The sequence below is a fragment of the Chrysemys picta genome, chromosome 5 (assembly GCF_011386835.1).
Source record: "Chrysemys picta bellii isolate R12L10 chromosome 5, ASM1138683v2, whole genome shotgun sequence".
Taxonomy (NCBI): Eukaryota; Metazoa; Chordata; order Testudines; family Emydidae; genus Chrysemys; species Chrysemys picta.
The window spans coordinates 68,964,057-68,979,642 of record NC_088795.1 but is presented as its reverse complement, the minus strand read 5'-3'; the positions used below and the strand labels follow the sequence as shown (position 1 = coordinate 68,979,642).

At 41.0% G+C, this 15,586-nt stretch overlaps 1 protein-coding gene across 2 annotated transcripts in view; it reads right to left on the bottom strand.

Annotated features, from left to right (window-relative positions):
* TLL1 (tolloid like 1) overlaps positions 1-15,254 on the bottom strand; it is a 196,106-nt gene extending 180,852 nt beyond the window's left edge. Inside the window, exons 1-2 of one of the 2 annotated variants that reach the window (XM_005307446.5) lie at positions 14,363-15,254; positions 13,527-14,145 (exon numbers count right to left, since the gene is read on the bottom strand). In XM_005307446.5, coding sequence (XP_005307503.1) covers positions 13,527-13,683 — 157 coding nt within the window. In that variant the 5' untranslated portion in view covers positions 13,684-14,145; positions 14,363-15,254. Of the gene's footprint in view, positions 1-13,526; positions 14,146-14,362 lie in introns of those variants that run through there. The other variant, XM_065596524.1, reaches the window with a different exon arrangement.
* Between the last annotated feature and the right edge of the window lie 332 nt (positions 15,255-15,586).

The following is a 15,586-nucleotide window of genomic DNA, read 5'->3' as shown; positions in this document are numbered from 1 at the left end:
CCTAGAGCATATATTTTTTAAAGTCAAGATTGGATGTTTTGCTAAATGTCAGTGATGGAGAATCTACCATGACCCTTGGTAAGTTGTTCCTATGGTTAATACACTCACTGTTAAAAACGTACTCCTTATTTCCTGTCTTAATTTGTCTAGCTTCAAGAGCCAGCTGTTAGATCATGTTATACCTTTTTTCTGCTAGATTGAAGAGCCTGTTATTCAATATATGTTCCCCATGTAGGTACTTATAGACTAATCAAGTCACGCCTTAATTTTCTCTTTGTTCACAAAATAGATTGAACTCCTTTAGTCTATCACTATAAGACATGTTTTCCAGTCCTTTAATCATTCGCATGGCTCTTGTCTGAACCCTCTCCAATTTATCAACATCTTTCTTGAATTGTGGACACCACAAATGGACACAGTATTCCAGCAGTGGTCACACCAGTGCCAAATAGAGAGGTGAAATAACCTCTCTACTTCCCCTTGCAATTCCCTGTTTCTGCATCCAATGACTGCATGTGCCCTTTTGGCCACAGCATCACACTGGGGTCTCATGGTTAGCCGATTTTCCACCATAATCCCCAAAAATCTTTTTCAGAGTAACTGCTTCCCAGAAAAGAGTCCCTTATCTTGTAAGTATGTTCCTAGATGTTCCATTTATAATTAGCCATATTAAAATGAATATTTTTTGCATGCACCAAGTGATCCAGATCTCTGTCGTCTTCATTATTTACCACTCCCCCATCATCTACACATTGTATCAGTGAAGATTTCATGTTTTCTTCCAGGTCATTAATTAAAATGATAAATAGTGGATGGCAAAGAACCAATGCCCACAGGACTGCCTTGAAACACACCCATTCTATGCTGATTACCATTTACAATTTCATTTGAGACCTATCAGTTAGCCAGTTTTTAATTCATTTAATGTGTGCCATGTCAATTTTATATGTTTCTAAGTTTTTAATCAAAATGTTTGAAGTAATGGGTTATGTGACTGTGGTTCAAGCACTATATATGATTTGACTGTAACTAATATTCAGTTCATCTATTACCAACATTATGGAGTAAAATGTTCAAAATGTTCTCCACTCAGTCTCTGATTCTGCACTTACAATTTTGTGTGTAAAAATGTTGCACCCCCAGAAGCCTGCACACACATAAAACTATAAGCACAGGTTTATAGGCCTATTTTTTAAAAAAACTAGCCCACAAAATAAAAACACAGTATATCAGGGTACCCATAAGTGCTAGGAAGCAGAGCCCACTGCTTCTTCCATGCAGGGTAAATTCTCACCCCACAAGAACAATGTAATAAAATTCCATTAGGCGGTTAAGAGAATTTCCTTTACCCAGGCCTCCTCCCATTAAGCCATTTTCATGTATGATGTATAATTCTTTCCTAATAAGGATCATGGGATATAATTATAGCTAACAAAGCACTTGTAAGAAAACATAACAGGAAGAAAAGCTGAAGTTTAAGAATCCTAAAACAGACTGTCTAAAAATGGGATTTTGAAGTGGTGGACTATCACATATGAATTACATTCTTCGTATTCTTCTCCATCCTATCATTTTGTTAGCTTTTTTTTACCATAACTGCACAGTGCGCATATGTCGTCATGGAGCTGTCTACAATGACACCCAAGTCCCTTTCCTGAGATGATACAGCTAATTTAGAACTCTAAGACACTTGAGTAGTTTATTTGTCCCCTCTAATATGCATTACTTTATTTTTATCAACAATAAACTCCATTTGCAATCATGTTGTCCATTCACCCTCTGAAGCTCCTCACAGCCTCCTATCGTCCTGACCAACTTAAATAACTTCGTGTCACCTGCAGATTTTATTATCTCACTCATACGCCTCTCCCCAGATCATTAATAAATTGCTACTAAACCACATGGGATGTAGTAAAGAATCTTGAGGCACCTGACCATTAACTTTTTGCTTGATGAAAATTGTCCATTTTAAGCCTACACTTCATTTTCTATCTCTTAGCCAGTTTTTGATTAACGACAACACTTTGCCTCTCACCCATGGCTATTTAGCTTCATTAGTAGTCCCTTGTCCGGGACTTTGTCAAAGGCTTTTTGGAAGTCTAAATAAATCATGTCACGAGTTCTCCTTTATCCACTATTTTACTGACATGTTCAAAGAATTCTAAGAGACTAGCAAGGCACAATTTTCCTTTACAGAAACCATGCTGGTTAGACCCTATCATAACATGATCTCTCATGTGTTTTGTCACTCTACTTTTAATTACTATTTCAACCAATTGGCAGGTATAGATGCAGGAATTATTAGTCCATAAATTCTCCAGATCATCCCTTTTTAAAATAAGGTACAACATTTACTATCCTCCGCTTACCAGAAAGGTGGTTAGGCAGGGTGTGTTTGGGGTATTTGAGGGCTAGCAAGATTCTGATATGGTTTGTAACGTGTTTTTGCTGCTTGATGATAGTGCCAGGGGATGGCCTTTTGGTTTTGTAAAGATTATTACACTGTATTTTTAAATTATGGCAAAGGCATCTGGAAACTGGGATAGGCCTTCTTTTATGTGACTTTATTTAAATTACAGTAAATATATAAGACTACATTTGTTTGGAATGTAGGTTTGTGAAGAGTGACCCAAAGTGCTTACCCAGGACCAGATTTCAATAGAACTCTTTGTGGAGTAAGATACTAATCAGCATGAGTACAGATATTAGAATCTGGCCCTCAGAAGTCGTGGTAGTAGTTGTTTTCTTAGTCCTTATTCAGGCAAAAGCATTTATCTATGATGGTTTTCACACCACACTCATTATCATAGTGTATGAGATATAACTAAATAAAGATTCCAGGATTTGGTCCACTGTGGATTTGTCTTGATATCTGTGGGTTCTAGAAAAAGAATAAAATCTTCTTGAGGACAGTAAGGTATATAACACTTAGACACTGGTACCAAAAAGTATAAAAATCACAGAAAGAAATACTAAGTCTCTGTAATAGGATAGCAACACTGAAACACTTCACCCTCTTAGTGGGTATTGATCCTTCGGAGAAAGGGTTATGGGGATTCTCCAGTCAATAAAAGTCAAAAATCCTAAAATATCCATTTGTGCTCCAGTATCCTGCACTTTGACTAGGAACATACATAATGGTTATGTTAATTACAGAAATATTCATCAAAAAATTAATTATTGGTTTAATCAATTCAGCCAGTATTGGATAAAAATCCTCCTAAAATAAAAATGAGCCAAAGCATAAAATTAAAGTATCAACTTTGAGAAAGAAACAAATTCTATTTGATGGGTGCCTGTGAAAATGTATGCAAATTTGTTATAAATGCAATAAGGGAATTTTACCAGATGGCGAAATTGGGCAGTTGATAATCATCATGTTCTCACACCCACTGAGTTGTTCTAAAACTACTTTTTATGAAACCAAATATAATTGGCTTGTGTTAGTAAACTGCTGAAACAAACCTTGATATTATGTAAGGACCATCTGAAATTCCTTTCATAGCTTATTTGAGGACATCATATGGGAATATGCAAAAGCTATGCAACTTGTACATTATTCTTGGCATTATTGAACCTTATTCCCTGTCATTATTCAAAATTGTGCTTCTTTCTTCTATTAATTCATTTGCAATGGACAGTGAGGAATTCCTGCAGGTTCAGACTGACACAAAATTCCCCTTAATTTTACTGTAGTACTTGGTCTATATAATTATTCACTTTTGAGCATCCAAAAATTAGACTTCTTAAAAATATACTCTTAGTGATCTCATGTCATTAACAAATTCATGTTTTTGTTTGATCATAGTTAAAAGATGTTATAAGAATGTATTACTTTTAACATTGGCAAGGTGGTCCATTTGTGTTATTCCTTAAGTATATTATTCTAATTCACTGTCCATGCCTCACCCTCTCTTCCATAATCTGGTATTTTAAACTACAAATAAGGCCCCACTCCTGTAAAGAGAACTACCAAAGTGGAGACCCATTAGTTCCATCTGGGTTTAGAGATCCATCTGTGCCATATCAGGGCCTAAATGTACATTAAACCCACAAAGGACAGCAGCATTTTAAAGCCTCAGATTTTTGCTCTCAATTGCAATGAAAATTTATTTTTAAATTAACATGTTATTGCTTAATGTTGACATTCTTGAGGACTCCTTACTGATTAGACAACACATTCAGTGCTTATTATTCCTCACTACATTTTTAAAAGCACAGAAATTATCAATAACATGTCAGAATAGTGACCAAAGGAATCTCTGAACCCTGAGGAGATGTGAAAATACAGATATTCTGTCATATCTTAGGACAGACAGTTATAATCATGGTGTACCAGAGGTAAAACTTTTTTCCCGGGGTGTCTTTTTCTTTCAGTCTGATTTATATCTATTTTTAAATTAACCCCCCGCCCCCAAATATACATGTTTCTTAGGCAATTGCTTTTTAAAATCTGTAGATCTGTTTCAAGCAGCACAGGAATTGTAGGTAGGTAAGAGCATTTATATATTTACATGATTTGGAAAACATCTAAAAAACAGAATATTGAAACCTTATGAAATAAAATTGTTTTGTAACATAATTTATAGTCATTGATGCTAATACAAACATTTCAAAATCAATTCTGTATTCAATTATTGGTCCTGCTGTCAAAAGATTTCATCTTAACAATGTAAAGTCTGCAGAGTGGCTGGTTAAAAAACAACAACACACACTGTGCATCCCTTAGGCATCATTTTTCACATACCTCAAGAAAAGAAGATTCTAGGAGCTATTTTAGAGCAAAATTGATTTCTGGCTCTTTTAATCCTGACAATCTGTGTTTTTAAATATTGAAGGGAAAAACCCACAAGCCTGCATTTTGGTGTCTCTTTGAGAGCTTGTGGTTAAATGTTCACTCTCTTGCACGTATGTCAAAGATCAGATCCAGGCATTCACATGGTTTAAATCTGCAAACTCCTACCCATGCACATAGGATGATTTGTATGAGTAAGCATGGTAAATGTAGGAAAAGTCATAATCAAACTGTTCTCCGTGGAACACTGGTGGTCCACAGAGCACCGGATGGTGGCCCTGAGCGCCTCCAAAAGTTGGCTGGTCACATACTGCTGTCTCCTCCCCCTTGTTTCCAAATGTTTTTACAGTTGCCCAGTCTCTTCATTGAAAGAAAGGTTGGCAGGACTATAAAAGCAGGTTGGCAGGATTATAAAAGCAGGTGAAACAAAGATAAAGAGCCAGCCTAGCTGCCTGTACTAGGAGGAGACAATGTTACATAAGAGATGGTAGGAAACAGGAGCAACCTCTAGGAAATAGAGCTGCTAGCCACAAGCAAGAAAGGAACATCCCGGGAGCAGGGTGGAAGGGAATGGAATACTTTGACAGTTTGTCAAGGGGAGCAAGGGGAGAAGAGGACAAGGTGGTTGAGCAGTATGAACTGAGAGAAAGCAACGAAGGGAAAGGAAGCCTGTGCAGAGGGAAAGGAAGAGCAGGCAATAGTGAAGTTTGTAGAGGAAAACAGTGAGAGAGGAAGGGACAGAACAGATCAGATGGAAGGTGGAGATGAAATGAAGAGCTAAGTTGACATGATTAACTTTCTTCACAAAGAGAGCTAAAAATACCAAAATACTTTCCTAGTGTTACTTTTCTATGTAAGCAGTTGCTATAGCTGCAAAAGAGTTGTAATGCTAATGTAAACGGAGGTTGTCTGTGATCAAGAATGGAAGGGGAGGAAATCTGTACAATTCTGAATAGGAGGAGGAGAACTATACAGTTGTATATGGGAGGGGACAGGCCCGTAAGTCACACTGTCAAATGCGGTCCATACTATGAAAAAAATTGAGAACCCGTGGCTTAGATTTTTTTTTCTTTTTGAATTTGGTAAAAGCAGCTAAATCCTTAAGACTCAAGCAGACAGGAAACAGTTCTGCTCTTGAATACTCCTAGAACCTTCTCCCCACCCTTGACAGGTTTAAAACAATGTCTGCTACAGTGTCCCTTCCGTGAAGTGCAATTTCACTATAACCTTGCACAAATTATTATAAACTTTATTTTTCATTAGTTTATAACTAATGATATGACATCACTTATTTCAATGGAATCACTCTTGATTTACAGTGGCGTAAGCACATTCAGAATCAAGCCCCTGTGGAAAGTGATCTGAATGTGAAACTAAGGCCTAGTCTACACTACAGTTAGATCGACATAAAGCAGCTTACGTTGACCTAATTATGTCAGTGTCTACACTACAGCCTTGTCCCACCAATGTAAGCGCCCCTACTATATTGACTTAGGCTATGGCTACACTGGCGCTTTACAGCATTGCAACTTTTTCACACCCCAGAGCGAGAAAACACCCTCCTGAGCGCAGCAAGTTACAGCGCTGTAAAGTGCCAGTGTAAACAGTGCCCCAGCGCTGGGAGCACGGCTCTAAGCTAATCTCCTCAGGGAGGTGGAGTGTGGTCGCTGGCACGGGACCACACTCGCACTTCAAAGCACTGCTGCGGGAGCGCTCCTGCGGCAGCGCTTTGAAGTTTCAAATGTAGCCACGGCCATAGTAACTCCACTTTCATGACAGGTGTAGGGCTTATGCTGATGTAGTAAGGGCGAGGCAATGTGTGTGTAAACACTGTGTTACTTACATCTGCAGTTAGCTCTCTTGTCAGTTTCAGGGCTCCAGCAGAGCCGTGAAATTGACAAGAAAGCTGGGCAGCTAGAGCCCAGCTGCCCTCTGCTCCCCTGGAGAGCTGGGCCCCTGGAACCAGCTCCTGGTTGGGAGCCAGGGCGAGACGCCTGGGTGGTTATACCCCGCTCCCAGCTGGGAGCCAGCGTGAGAAGCCCTGGCAGCTGGACCCTGCTCTTGTTAAGGAACAGGGAGGCAAGAAGCACTGGGTGGCTTCTTCCCTGCCCCCACTCCCACCAGGCTGGGAATGTTGGCTGTTTTGTCAATTTCATGGCTCTAGCATGAAATTGACAAGACTGCCTGGCTCCTGGTGGGAAGCAGGCGAGGGGGAAGGGGGGACCCAAGACGCCCCAATGGCTGGATCCCATTCCCTGCGGGGAACAGGGAGGCAAGAAGCCCCAGGTGGTTTCCTCCACTCCTGGCAGGAAACAGGGAGCCAGGAAGCTTATGGGGCAGCTGAGCTCCCAGTAGGGAGCTGCTAGCGGAGCTGAGAGACCAGGTTCTCAGATCCCCCCACTGCCCCTCTTAGGGTGGTGGAAGCACTCCTTGTGAGGATGCACACCACTAAACCAAGGAGGGTAGTGTGGACTGCAGTGGCTGTTAATTGACCTAATATAGGTCGATTTAAGTTTTTAGTGTAGACACGCCCTAAGACTTCGGCATGATACAGCGGACACATAGCTGAAATGTAAAACCCTTTTTTCAACCTAGCTTTCCCAAAATATTACTACCAACAAAATCCTATTAACTAAGGGATGAGGACGGGAGGGCAGGGGAGAGAGATTGAGAGGAGACCTTTATGTTCACACATATATGTAAATTGCTGGGATTCCACAGCAATGGGCATGGTATAATAGAAAGAAAGAATGCTGAACTGCAGGAACAAATCTGATTTAAAATTAAGTTTGTTAATCAATCAAAGTGAGTCCAAATCAAAACTGAGAAGCTATGCAAGGGAGCTTACTACTGTTCTGCTTCCTATGTTGTATCTGTCCTATGGAAAAATAAAGGACTTCAGACTAATTCTGTCCATCTGGCATATATTATGAGCATTACATTCTCTAAATAAAGTGTTTACATAGTGCACAGGACTGCTCTCATCATTTACAGCAACACTTAAGTATATAGAGAAAGAGCTTCACCGTATAAATTACACAACAGATTTAAATGTGTAATAAGTTACTTTAAAAGACTTCCCAATTACCCAAGAGCATATTAGAGCCTTTGCAGTACATGAAAAACAAAGATGTGTATGCCAGAATACAAGGCACAGCCCAACAACAGTCTTCCAGCCGCATATGTTTCATAATCTCAAAAAACAACTTTTGCAAAAGGTGTTATGACATCAATAGACAAGAGATAGACTGTGGAGTTACAGATGACATATTATAATAATAATCCTATTATTTTGTGTTTTTCATGCTTCTCATGTTCCAAGCACTTTCCAAAAACACTATATAATCAAGCTTCACAACCCAGTGAGGTAAGAAGTATTATCATCCCCATTTTCCAGATTTTTTTAAAAATGGAAGCAAAGAAATCAAGTGACTTGTTTAAGACCTTAAAGGAGTCAGCACTGGAAATAGTAAGCAGGATTCTTGATTCTCATGCTCAGATCACTAGACCACCACTCCCCATCCCCACCTGCTCCACACACACTATTTTTAACCAGCCACTCTCAACCTCATTAACTCCCCAAAACTACCCATCTGTAAAGATGATTATTGTTATTATTCTTTGAAGATAATTATTCCTTGCTATTTTTATTAGCAAAACAAAAGAAAATACCTTCTTGGGTGCCCAAAATCAAAGCAAGTTATACATGCACTGACTGTGTATCTCAGCACATATCTGCAGATTTTATCTGGTGTGTTTATTATAAGCTTGGTTTTGGCTGCTTTATAAATATGCTGCTGCTGTACTAATCAGACAAAAGAAAAAAACAACAATAACAAACAGACTCCTGAGAAAAACTTCTAAATAACTGTCCAGATGTGACAAGGTGGACAGTACCCCTTTATTGCTGACTACTGGACTTTGTTTCTGGAGTAACATCCCATTTATACAAAGCTTCTTCTTATAAGATGTACATTCCTAGATTCTTCATAGCACCTTTACAGGGTTACTGCTGCTATTGTAATGAAGACTGTCTCAGTATTTCAACTTTCAGCTAACTAGATCTGGAAGTTGAACTCAAAATGCCCTATTGAAGTTTACCATGTTAAGCACTGAGGGCAATATGTTCCTCTCCTGTGGAGAAACAAGGAAATATGTGAGGCATCAGAAGCACTGAAACTGTGCTACATCACATCCCACTGTTTCAGCATGCCAGGGTGCTTGTCAGAAGGGGAAGTGACATGAATCAAAATTCATGCATAGGCTATAGGTCAGTAGGGAAACACACTAGAAACCACACAGATCACAAGCTTAACATGGCCTTCTTACAGCGCCATGTTCCACTCATAGCCCAGCACTGTCAGCATCCCTTTTTCTCAGGTCCTTCTGTCATTGATTCCACTTACGGTAGGGTTCTCAGGATGCTTTGAACAAAATAATGCTATGCTTCCTTTGCACATAATATCTGAAGTTCGGGCTGTAAATGCACACGAGCTAATAGTCACCAATATGACTTTTCCCTACCAACCCAGGCCCTTTCCACATGTCTGCAAAACTTGTGATGTGTGTATTTCTGCTTTCATTAAGTTGGAGTGATGTGTCATAGTGCAGAGGTACTTTCTGTGCAGGGTATTTTTCCTGTTTCTATAGCATTTTTCACCACACAAGCCATAGAAGCATCTGAACCTAGCTAGCAGTGTCTTCAGTGCATCCCATTCTTCCTGCTTCCCTGGAAAGAAATCACATCTGCAAGAAGATTCACATTCACACAAGCACCCCAAAACAAAAAACAAAAATCACTGACCTCTCACTAGTGGGTTTGCAGTACATTTATCTATACTCTTCCGTAAAGAGTATATGGCCCCCTCCTGGTGTCTTTGATACTGTAGTAAGAAGAGAACCTACTAAAAGACGGGGGGGGGGGGGGGGGGGAGATTAACTTCAATGGACCTATGACAATTTATGCCAGCTAAGGATCTGCCTCATGGTGTGCATTGGATCAGGAAATTATGGACATTTTCCTTTATATTCTTATGAAAGCACAGTGAGCAGCTAGTCATAAAATGACAGCACGATGATAGTAGCTGACTGGGAGAAAAGCAGAATGGAAATGCCCACTTTTATTTTTTAAATCGAACATACAGTTAAGGAATCCTTAGTTGTGTTTGGTCAGAAAACATAAGTTTTATGTAACAAGTTAAGCCCTTGTAATCAGCACGTCTTCCAGCTGAAAAGCTATTATAAAGTGTTCTTATTTATTTCATGTTCCTCTTCTCCTCCCTTTGCTCTTGTTTTACAACAGGAACTCCCAAATACTGAATTCATCCTCCACATTCTCACAAATTACAACAGGTAATGTTACTCTGCTAGCTCTCCTAAATCTGCTGTTTAATTCCTGAATATTTGGAGTATGTTACTATGTAACATGTTAGTTGTTTTATGGTGTTTCTTCATGTAGAAGAAGTGAGCAGAAATCCATATAAGTATGGGACATAATTGTCCTCATCATAAACATTTATAGAAAATAATTGTGTACTCTTAGTTATAGTCACTGAAGATCTAGCAAAAAAAAGCGAACATCTACCTTAATTATATCAAATATACATACTTAGTTTGCAATGAATACATTTCCTGGATGAGGTTACTTTATTTTGTCCTGTTACTTTACCCATGGCACATCCACACAAACCTGGATGTACTTCCATGCTCAAAGCCTGATTTTGGCACCCTTCCTTACATTGGGTGGAACTTTACTATTGAAGTAGTCTGATTGACTTCAATAGAATTACCACTCAACAGGAATAAGGGAGTAAAATCAGACCAAGAGAGAATAAAAGTTTAGGATATAATCCTAAAAAGTGCTGAGCATCCATAATTCCTATTAACTTCAGTGGGTACTCAGCAATGGGTAATCAGACTATTATAGTATTTAGGAAAGCTCAAACAGAGAAAATTTTCAGTGAAACTTTTTCAGGGGTATCAGTCTCATTTTCATACATGGAGAATTACTCATGTATACACAGTGACTGGAAAAGAACCCTCAAATAGATGGTACAAATCCAATATACAATGGTATGTATGTTGCATTTGGGTTTTCACAGTTACTGTACATTCAAAAACTAAAGAGGATATTGAATGTGTAGAGAAATATGGAGGTGATTCAGTTTAAGATTAATGGGAACTATACACATGTAAATCTATCATGCATCTATCTTACACGGTTCTCATCACTATTATCTGAGCACATAAGGGAGAGTAAGATCCTAAGTAAGAGAATGGCTCATTTTTAATCATTATAATGACTGAATATATATTCATGGATGATTTTACATGAAATATTAATTTGGACCCAAATAGTCACCTTCTTCCTGCCTTCTCAAAAGTAAAACAAAATGTAACAAAAAAGAGAGCTGTCACATTTAGCACATTCCAGCTGTCTTTCAGCCACAACTCCTTTTCTTTCCTACCTATGATACTTATTTAAAACTCACACATGCATAATTTTATAAAATGAAACAAAAAGTACAAAAAAACCTACAAGCATTTCACTTCACTGAGTGTATACAAAAACATTTCTTACGAAAGAAAAAATTAATGAAATCTCATTTAAAACCTGTCCCAGAAAACATCAAAAGAATTCAAATCAATTGTGGTCAAAATGTAGGTAACTGTCTTTTTTATACAAAGTTTCTTGCATGTTTTTAATGGGAGTAAATAAAGATTTGTTTGTAGCTGATTCTGCTGTTTTTGAACTTGTACATTCCTCAGCTCTAAGCAAAGAATATTAGCAATTCACACCTCAGAAAGGAATAGTTTTGTGATTAGAAAAACACAGTGTCTGCATATTTGGCATATGTATTCACCGCATTCTCCTCAAATTCAGCAAACTCACATACACACAGAGAACACAACCTTTGGCTGAACTAGGTTTCAGGATATAGAATAACTAATTAATGCAAAGGAGACAGCTACAAAACCAAAACACTTATTTTACACCAAGGCTGATGTGAATCAACCACCATGACTTTAGAATAGGTGTCCACAACAAATTTTGCAAGTAACAAGGTACACTCTTTCATTTAAGTAACTTGTGAGCTTGCTCCTGGTCCCAATGAAGTCAATGAGAGTTTTGCAATTAACTTTAATGGAAGTAGGATTGGACCCGATATTATTTTACTCACTTACAGAACCTTACCTATAAACCTAAAACCAATGTCACCCAGTCAGCAAATACTATAGAAAACCAGGTCTTCCCTTTGCAATGGCAAATGACAGAAGTCTAATTGGGAATAAAGAAAGGAGATTATTTCTCGAGACAAATCAGTACACAGAATACAGACAGCCCAGATTTCTATTTGACTGTGGCTACCAACCTGATTACACTGAACCACAACAAATACTAGCCAACGATATAGTGAATACAACCAACGAATGTGGTTTAAATGTAGCAATCCCCCGACCCCCTCCCATTCATTCTCCTCTCCGGCTCTGTCTGTGTAAGCATTGGCATAAATACACATAGGAAAACCAGTCTGAAGAGACCATCCAATGGACCATCAAAGTCAATCCACAAAAAGAGCTGTCCTTAACTAGAACCCGGCACAATTGTGATGGAAAGCCGGGAGACACTTTCAACTGGTAGCCGAGGATGGGGAAAGAGAGGCCGCCCATTGGAGGTGGCTCTTTAGTGCAAGACCGAGACACTCACACGGGAAACGTATTGCTTCTAGTAATCGCTCAACGTGAGTGCTAGCCGTTAACAATGGAAGAGACAGACAATGGGTCAAGAAACAGGTTGAAAGAAAAGAGAGACAGCCAGACAGGCTGCTGAAAGGAGGAGGGGGCCACAGGAACTCTCCTCACGTGGTGGCAGCCTACAGCATGTGCGAGCAGCAGCCTGGGGGGGGGGGGGGGGCTTGCTGCTGCTACCCCTGGCGCTCAAGCAGAAGCCAACAAACCTACAGCGCGGTATGTGGGGCCTGATCCTGCCTTTCTGGACGGCCAACATTCCTCCTGACTTCAAAGGGTAGCTTTGATTGTGCAAGGAAGGCAGGGCGAGGCGCACGTTAGAGCTAATCTCACTGGAATCATCCACTTTCAATATTTAAAGTGGCCTTGAAACTTACAAGTTCTTCTCAGCTGTTCCCAAATCAAGTGGCTGCCGATGGGAAGCAGCAACAATATTGCGCTGTAAATAGAAGGGGGGGGGGGATGCTGAAGGGGTTGTACTTAGCGATCAGCCCCATGGACCAGTTATTCTGATAGCGCTATAACAAGGAATGAGGTTGTGTCCAGTAGCCTCTCTACAGGTTTCCTTTCTATCCAACCCAAGACTGCAGTGACTGGAAACGTCTCCCGGAGAGCCCAATTCTGGGATTTATTCGAGGCTTTCTAATAAATCGTGGCGGGGGGGGGGGGGGGGAGAAGCATCTGCTGAAAAGTGCACTCAAAGCACTTTGTCGTCCAAGCACAGTTGTAAAGTGCAAGGAAAGTGGAAACTCTAAGCCCTGAGAAAGCAGGTCTATAGAAATCCCACCGAGTGACACAGCAAAGCACTTGAGCCCAACTCCACTTGCTGCTGCCGCTCAGACTTCCCCTTGGCCTCGCCTCCCAAAGAGGAGGAAGCAGGTGAGCTCCCAGCTTATACACACATCGGAAAGAAAAAGAGACAAAGTCACCACCTGGGGGAGGGAGTGGGGGGGTAACAGTTTTAGCCTTGGAAGTCACTTACCGGCTTTACAAGGATCCTTATAATCTATCGCCTCAGCTTTATCCTCTTCATTGAAATCGTAAGTGTAGTCATAATCAAGGCCAGAGCAGGAGGAGAGCTTCCCCCAGGCAGTCAACCCAGCCAACCACAACGCCACCCTCCAGCAAAGCATTTTCATCCTCTACCACAGAGGTGGGCAAGGGGGCAGAGAGGAATTAGGACTGAGCTGCTGCCCACGCTGGACCGATACAGGAAGGCAAGGGGTGGAGGGAAAAATTCTCTTCTCCACCTAAAGGCTCCGCTGAGATGCTGTGGTCTCTAGGTGTCCCCAGTCATATGGGCATACCATAGAGAAGGAGAATGTTGCTTCCCCTTCTCCACCCCCTCCCCTTGCAGGGGAGAAGTTGCCGGGTGGGTGGGCGCGGGGGGGGGGGGGTGGATTCTGACTAGGGATCTCGCCTGTCAGGGCGTCTTCTCGCCTCTGTCAGCCCCCAGCCAAACTTTCCACCGCTGCTGCCAGGGCTCCGGGGCCAGGGTAAGTAGGATCCTTTCCGCCGGCTGCCTCCTCCCGAGCGCTCTGCTGATCCCGTTGCTGCTGCAGCTGGTGCGGGAAGATGAATCCGGTGTGCACATCGGCAAACTACCACCAAGAGAAAGAGAAGAGGGGTGCTAACAATAATTTCCACCACAGTGATGGGAAGCAGCAGCAGTGAAGGGAACAGCGAGAGAAAGAGAGAAAAAGTGCAAGGGCTTCCCCCCTCCCCCCTTTGCTCTGTGTCTCTGGTCTCCCCCCACCCCCTCCCTCCCAGCTTATAAAAACCTTACAGGCAACTAACAATCGTCAGCATCCTGCTTACTTATTCATACAATCAGGGTCAGGATCCGGGCTGCTTCTGATCTGCTCTCTTGATAGTCTTATGAAAACACATACGCGCTCACTGTATGCCTCTCTTTCCATATAGCTTTCTCTATAGATAAGAAACGCATGGTATTTTTTTTAAGAGGAGGGAAATCTTGCGGGAATCAGATAAAACACCACACGGGTCAACTCTCAGCAGCGAAGGAGACTCAGGGGAATCCGTGAGGATGAGAAATCACTGCAATCTGTCCCCCCGTCTCTAAAGAAGTGCCTGTGTGTTTCTCCCTCTGCTGCGGCCGTGCAGCGTTCGCCCCATGAGCAGGGGTGGGGGGAGTTTAAGCGTCCATAGTTTGTTTAAATACGGGCAGGAGATATAAAAGGTCCATTGATCTCCAAAGTTCAGCCAAGGAGCTGAGGAAGCAGTTCCAAAATGAAAGTAAAAAAATTAAAAATAAAAAGGCAAATGCAACGTAAAATTACAGATTGCAACAGGCAACGCTGAGCTCTTGCAGTCCGGCTTTGCTTTTTTCACGTGGATCTGAAGAAGAGTTGTAAAGATTTATTTTCAAAAGTTCCCGTAGAAGCAGCAGACGTAGCAGCGCCAGCTCGCTCTCTTCCTCCCTTGCCTTCAATATGTGACTGTATAATTCAGCCTGAGCATTTAGTCACTAGCAGTCGGTGAGGGTGAGTTGTTGGTGGGTTGTTGTTGTTATTGTTGTTTTTAAAGCCAGAGAGAACGGATCAACACCAAAGCCTCCTTTCAGCCGATCAACCTGGAGAAAGAAAGCGTGCTGCTGGAATAAAAATAAAGCGATAAAAATACCATGTGTTCATTTAACTCCCTGTCTGAGACAGAGTGATTCCGATCCTGCAGTCACGCCTCAAACTGTAAACTAAGGTGAGATTTTTCCCTAACAAACTCCTCCTTCTTTTACAAATTTCCATGGAAAGGAGGGTGGAGGAGAGGAGAGGAGAGGAGGGGTAGGTAGCTGGGAGTTTCTGCTGTTCAAATCTCGTTATGGTGTCATATTTAACACTGACTTTTAAAAGGACTGTGAAAATGCTGTCTTTATTTTACATCAGAGCCTTCAAAAGTCTGGTATGCCCTAACAACTTCCCCAGGCAAGAGATAGTCCCTTCTTCCTTAGCACGTGAACAGGATACATGCATCTGCTCCTGTGCAGTGCAGACAGGGACACAGTCATTATAAATAAAACCAGAT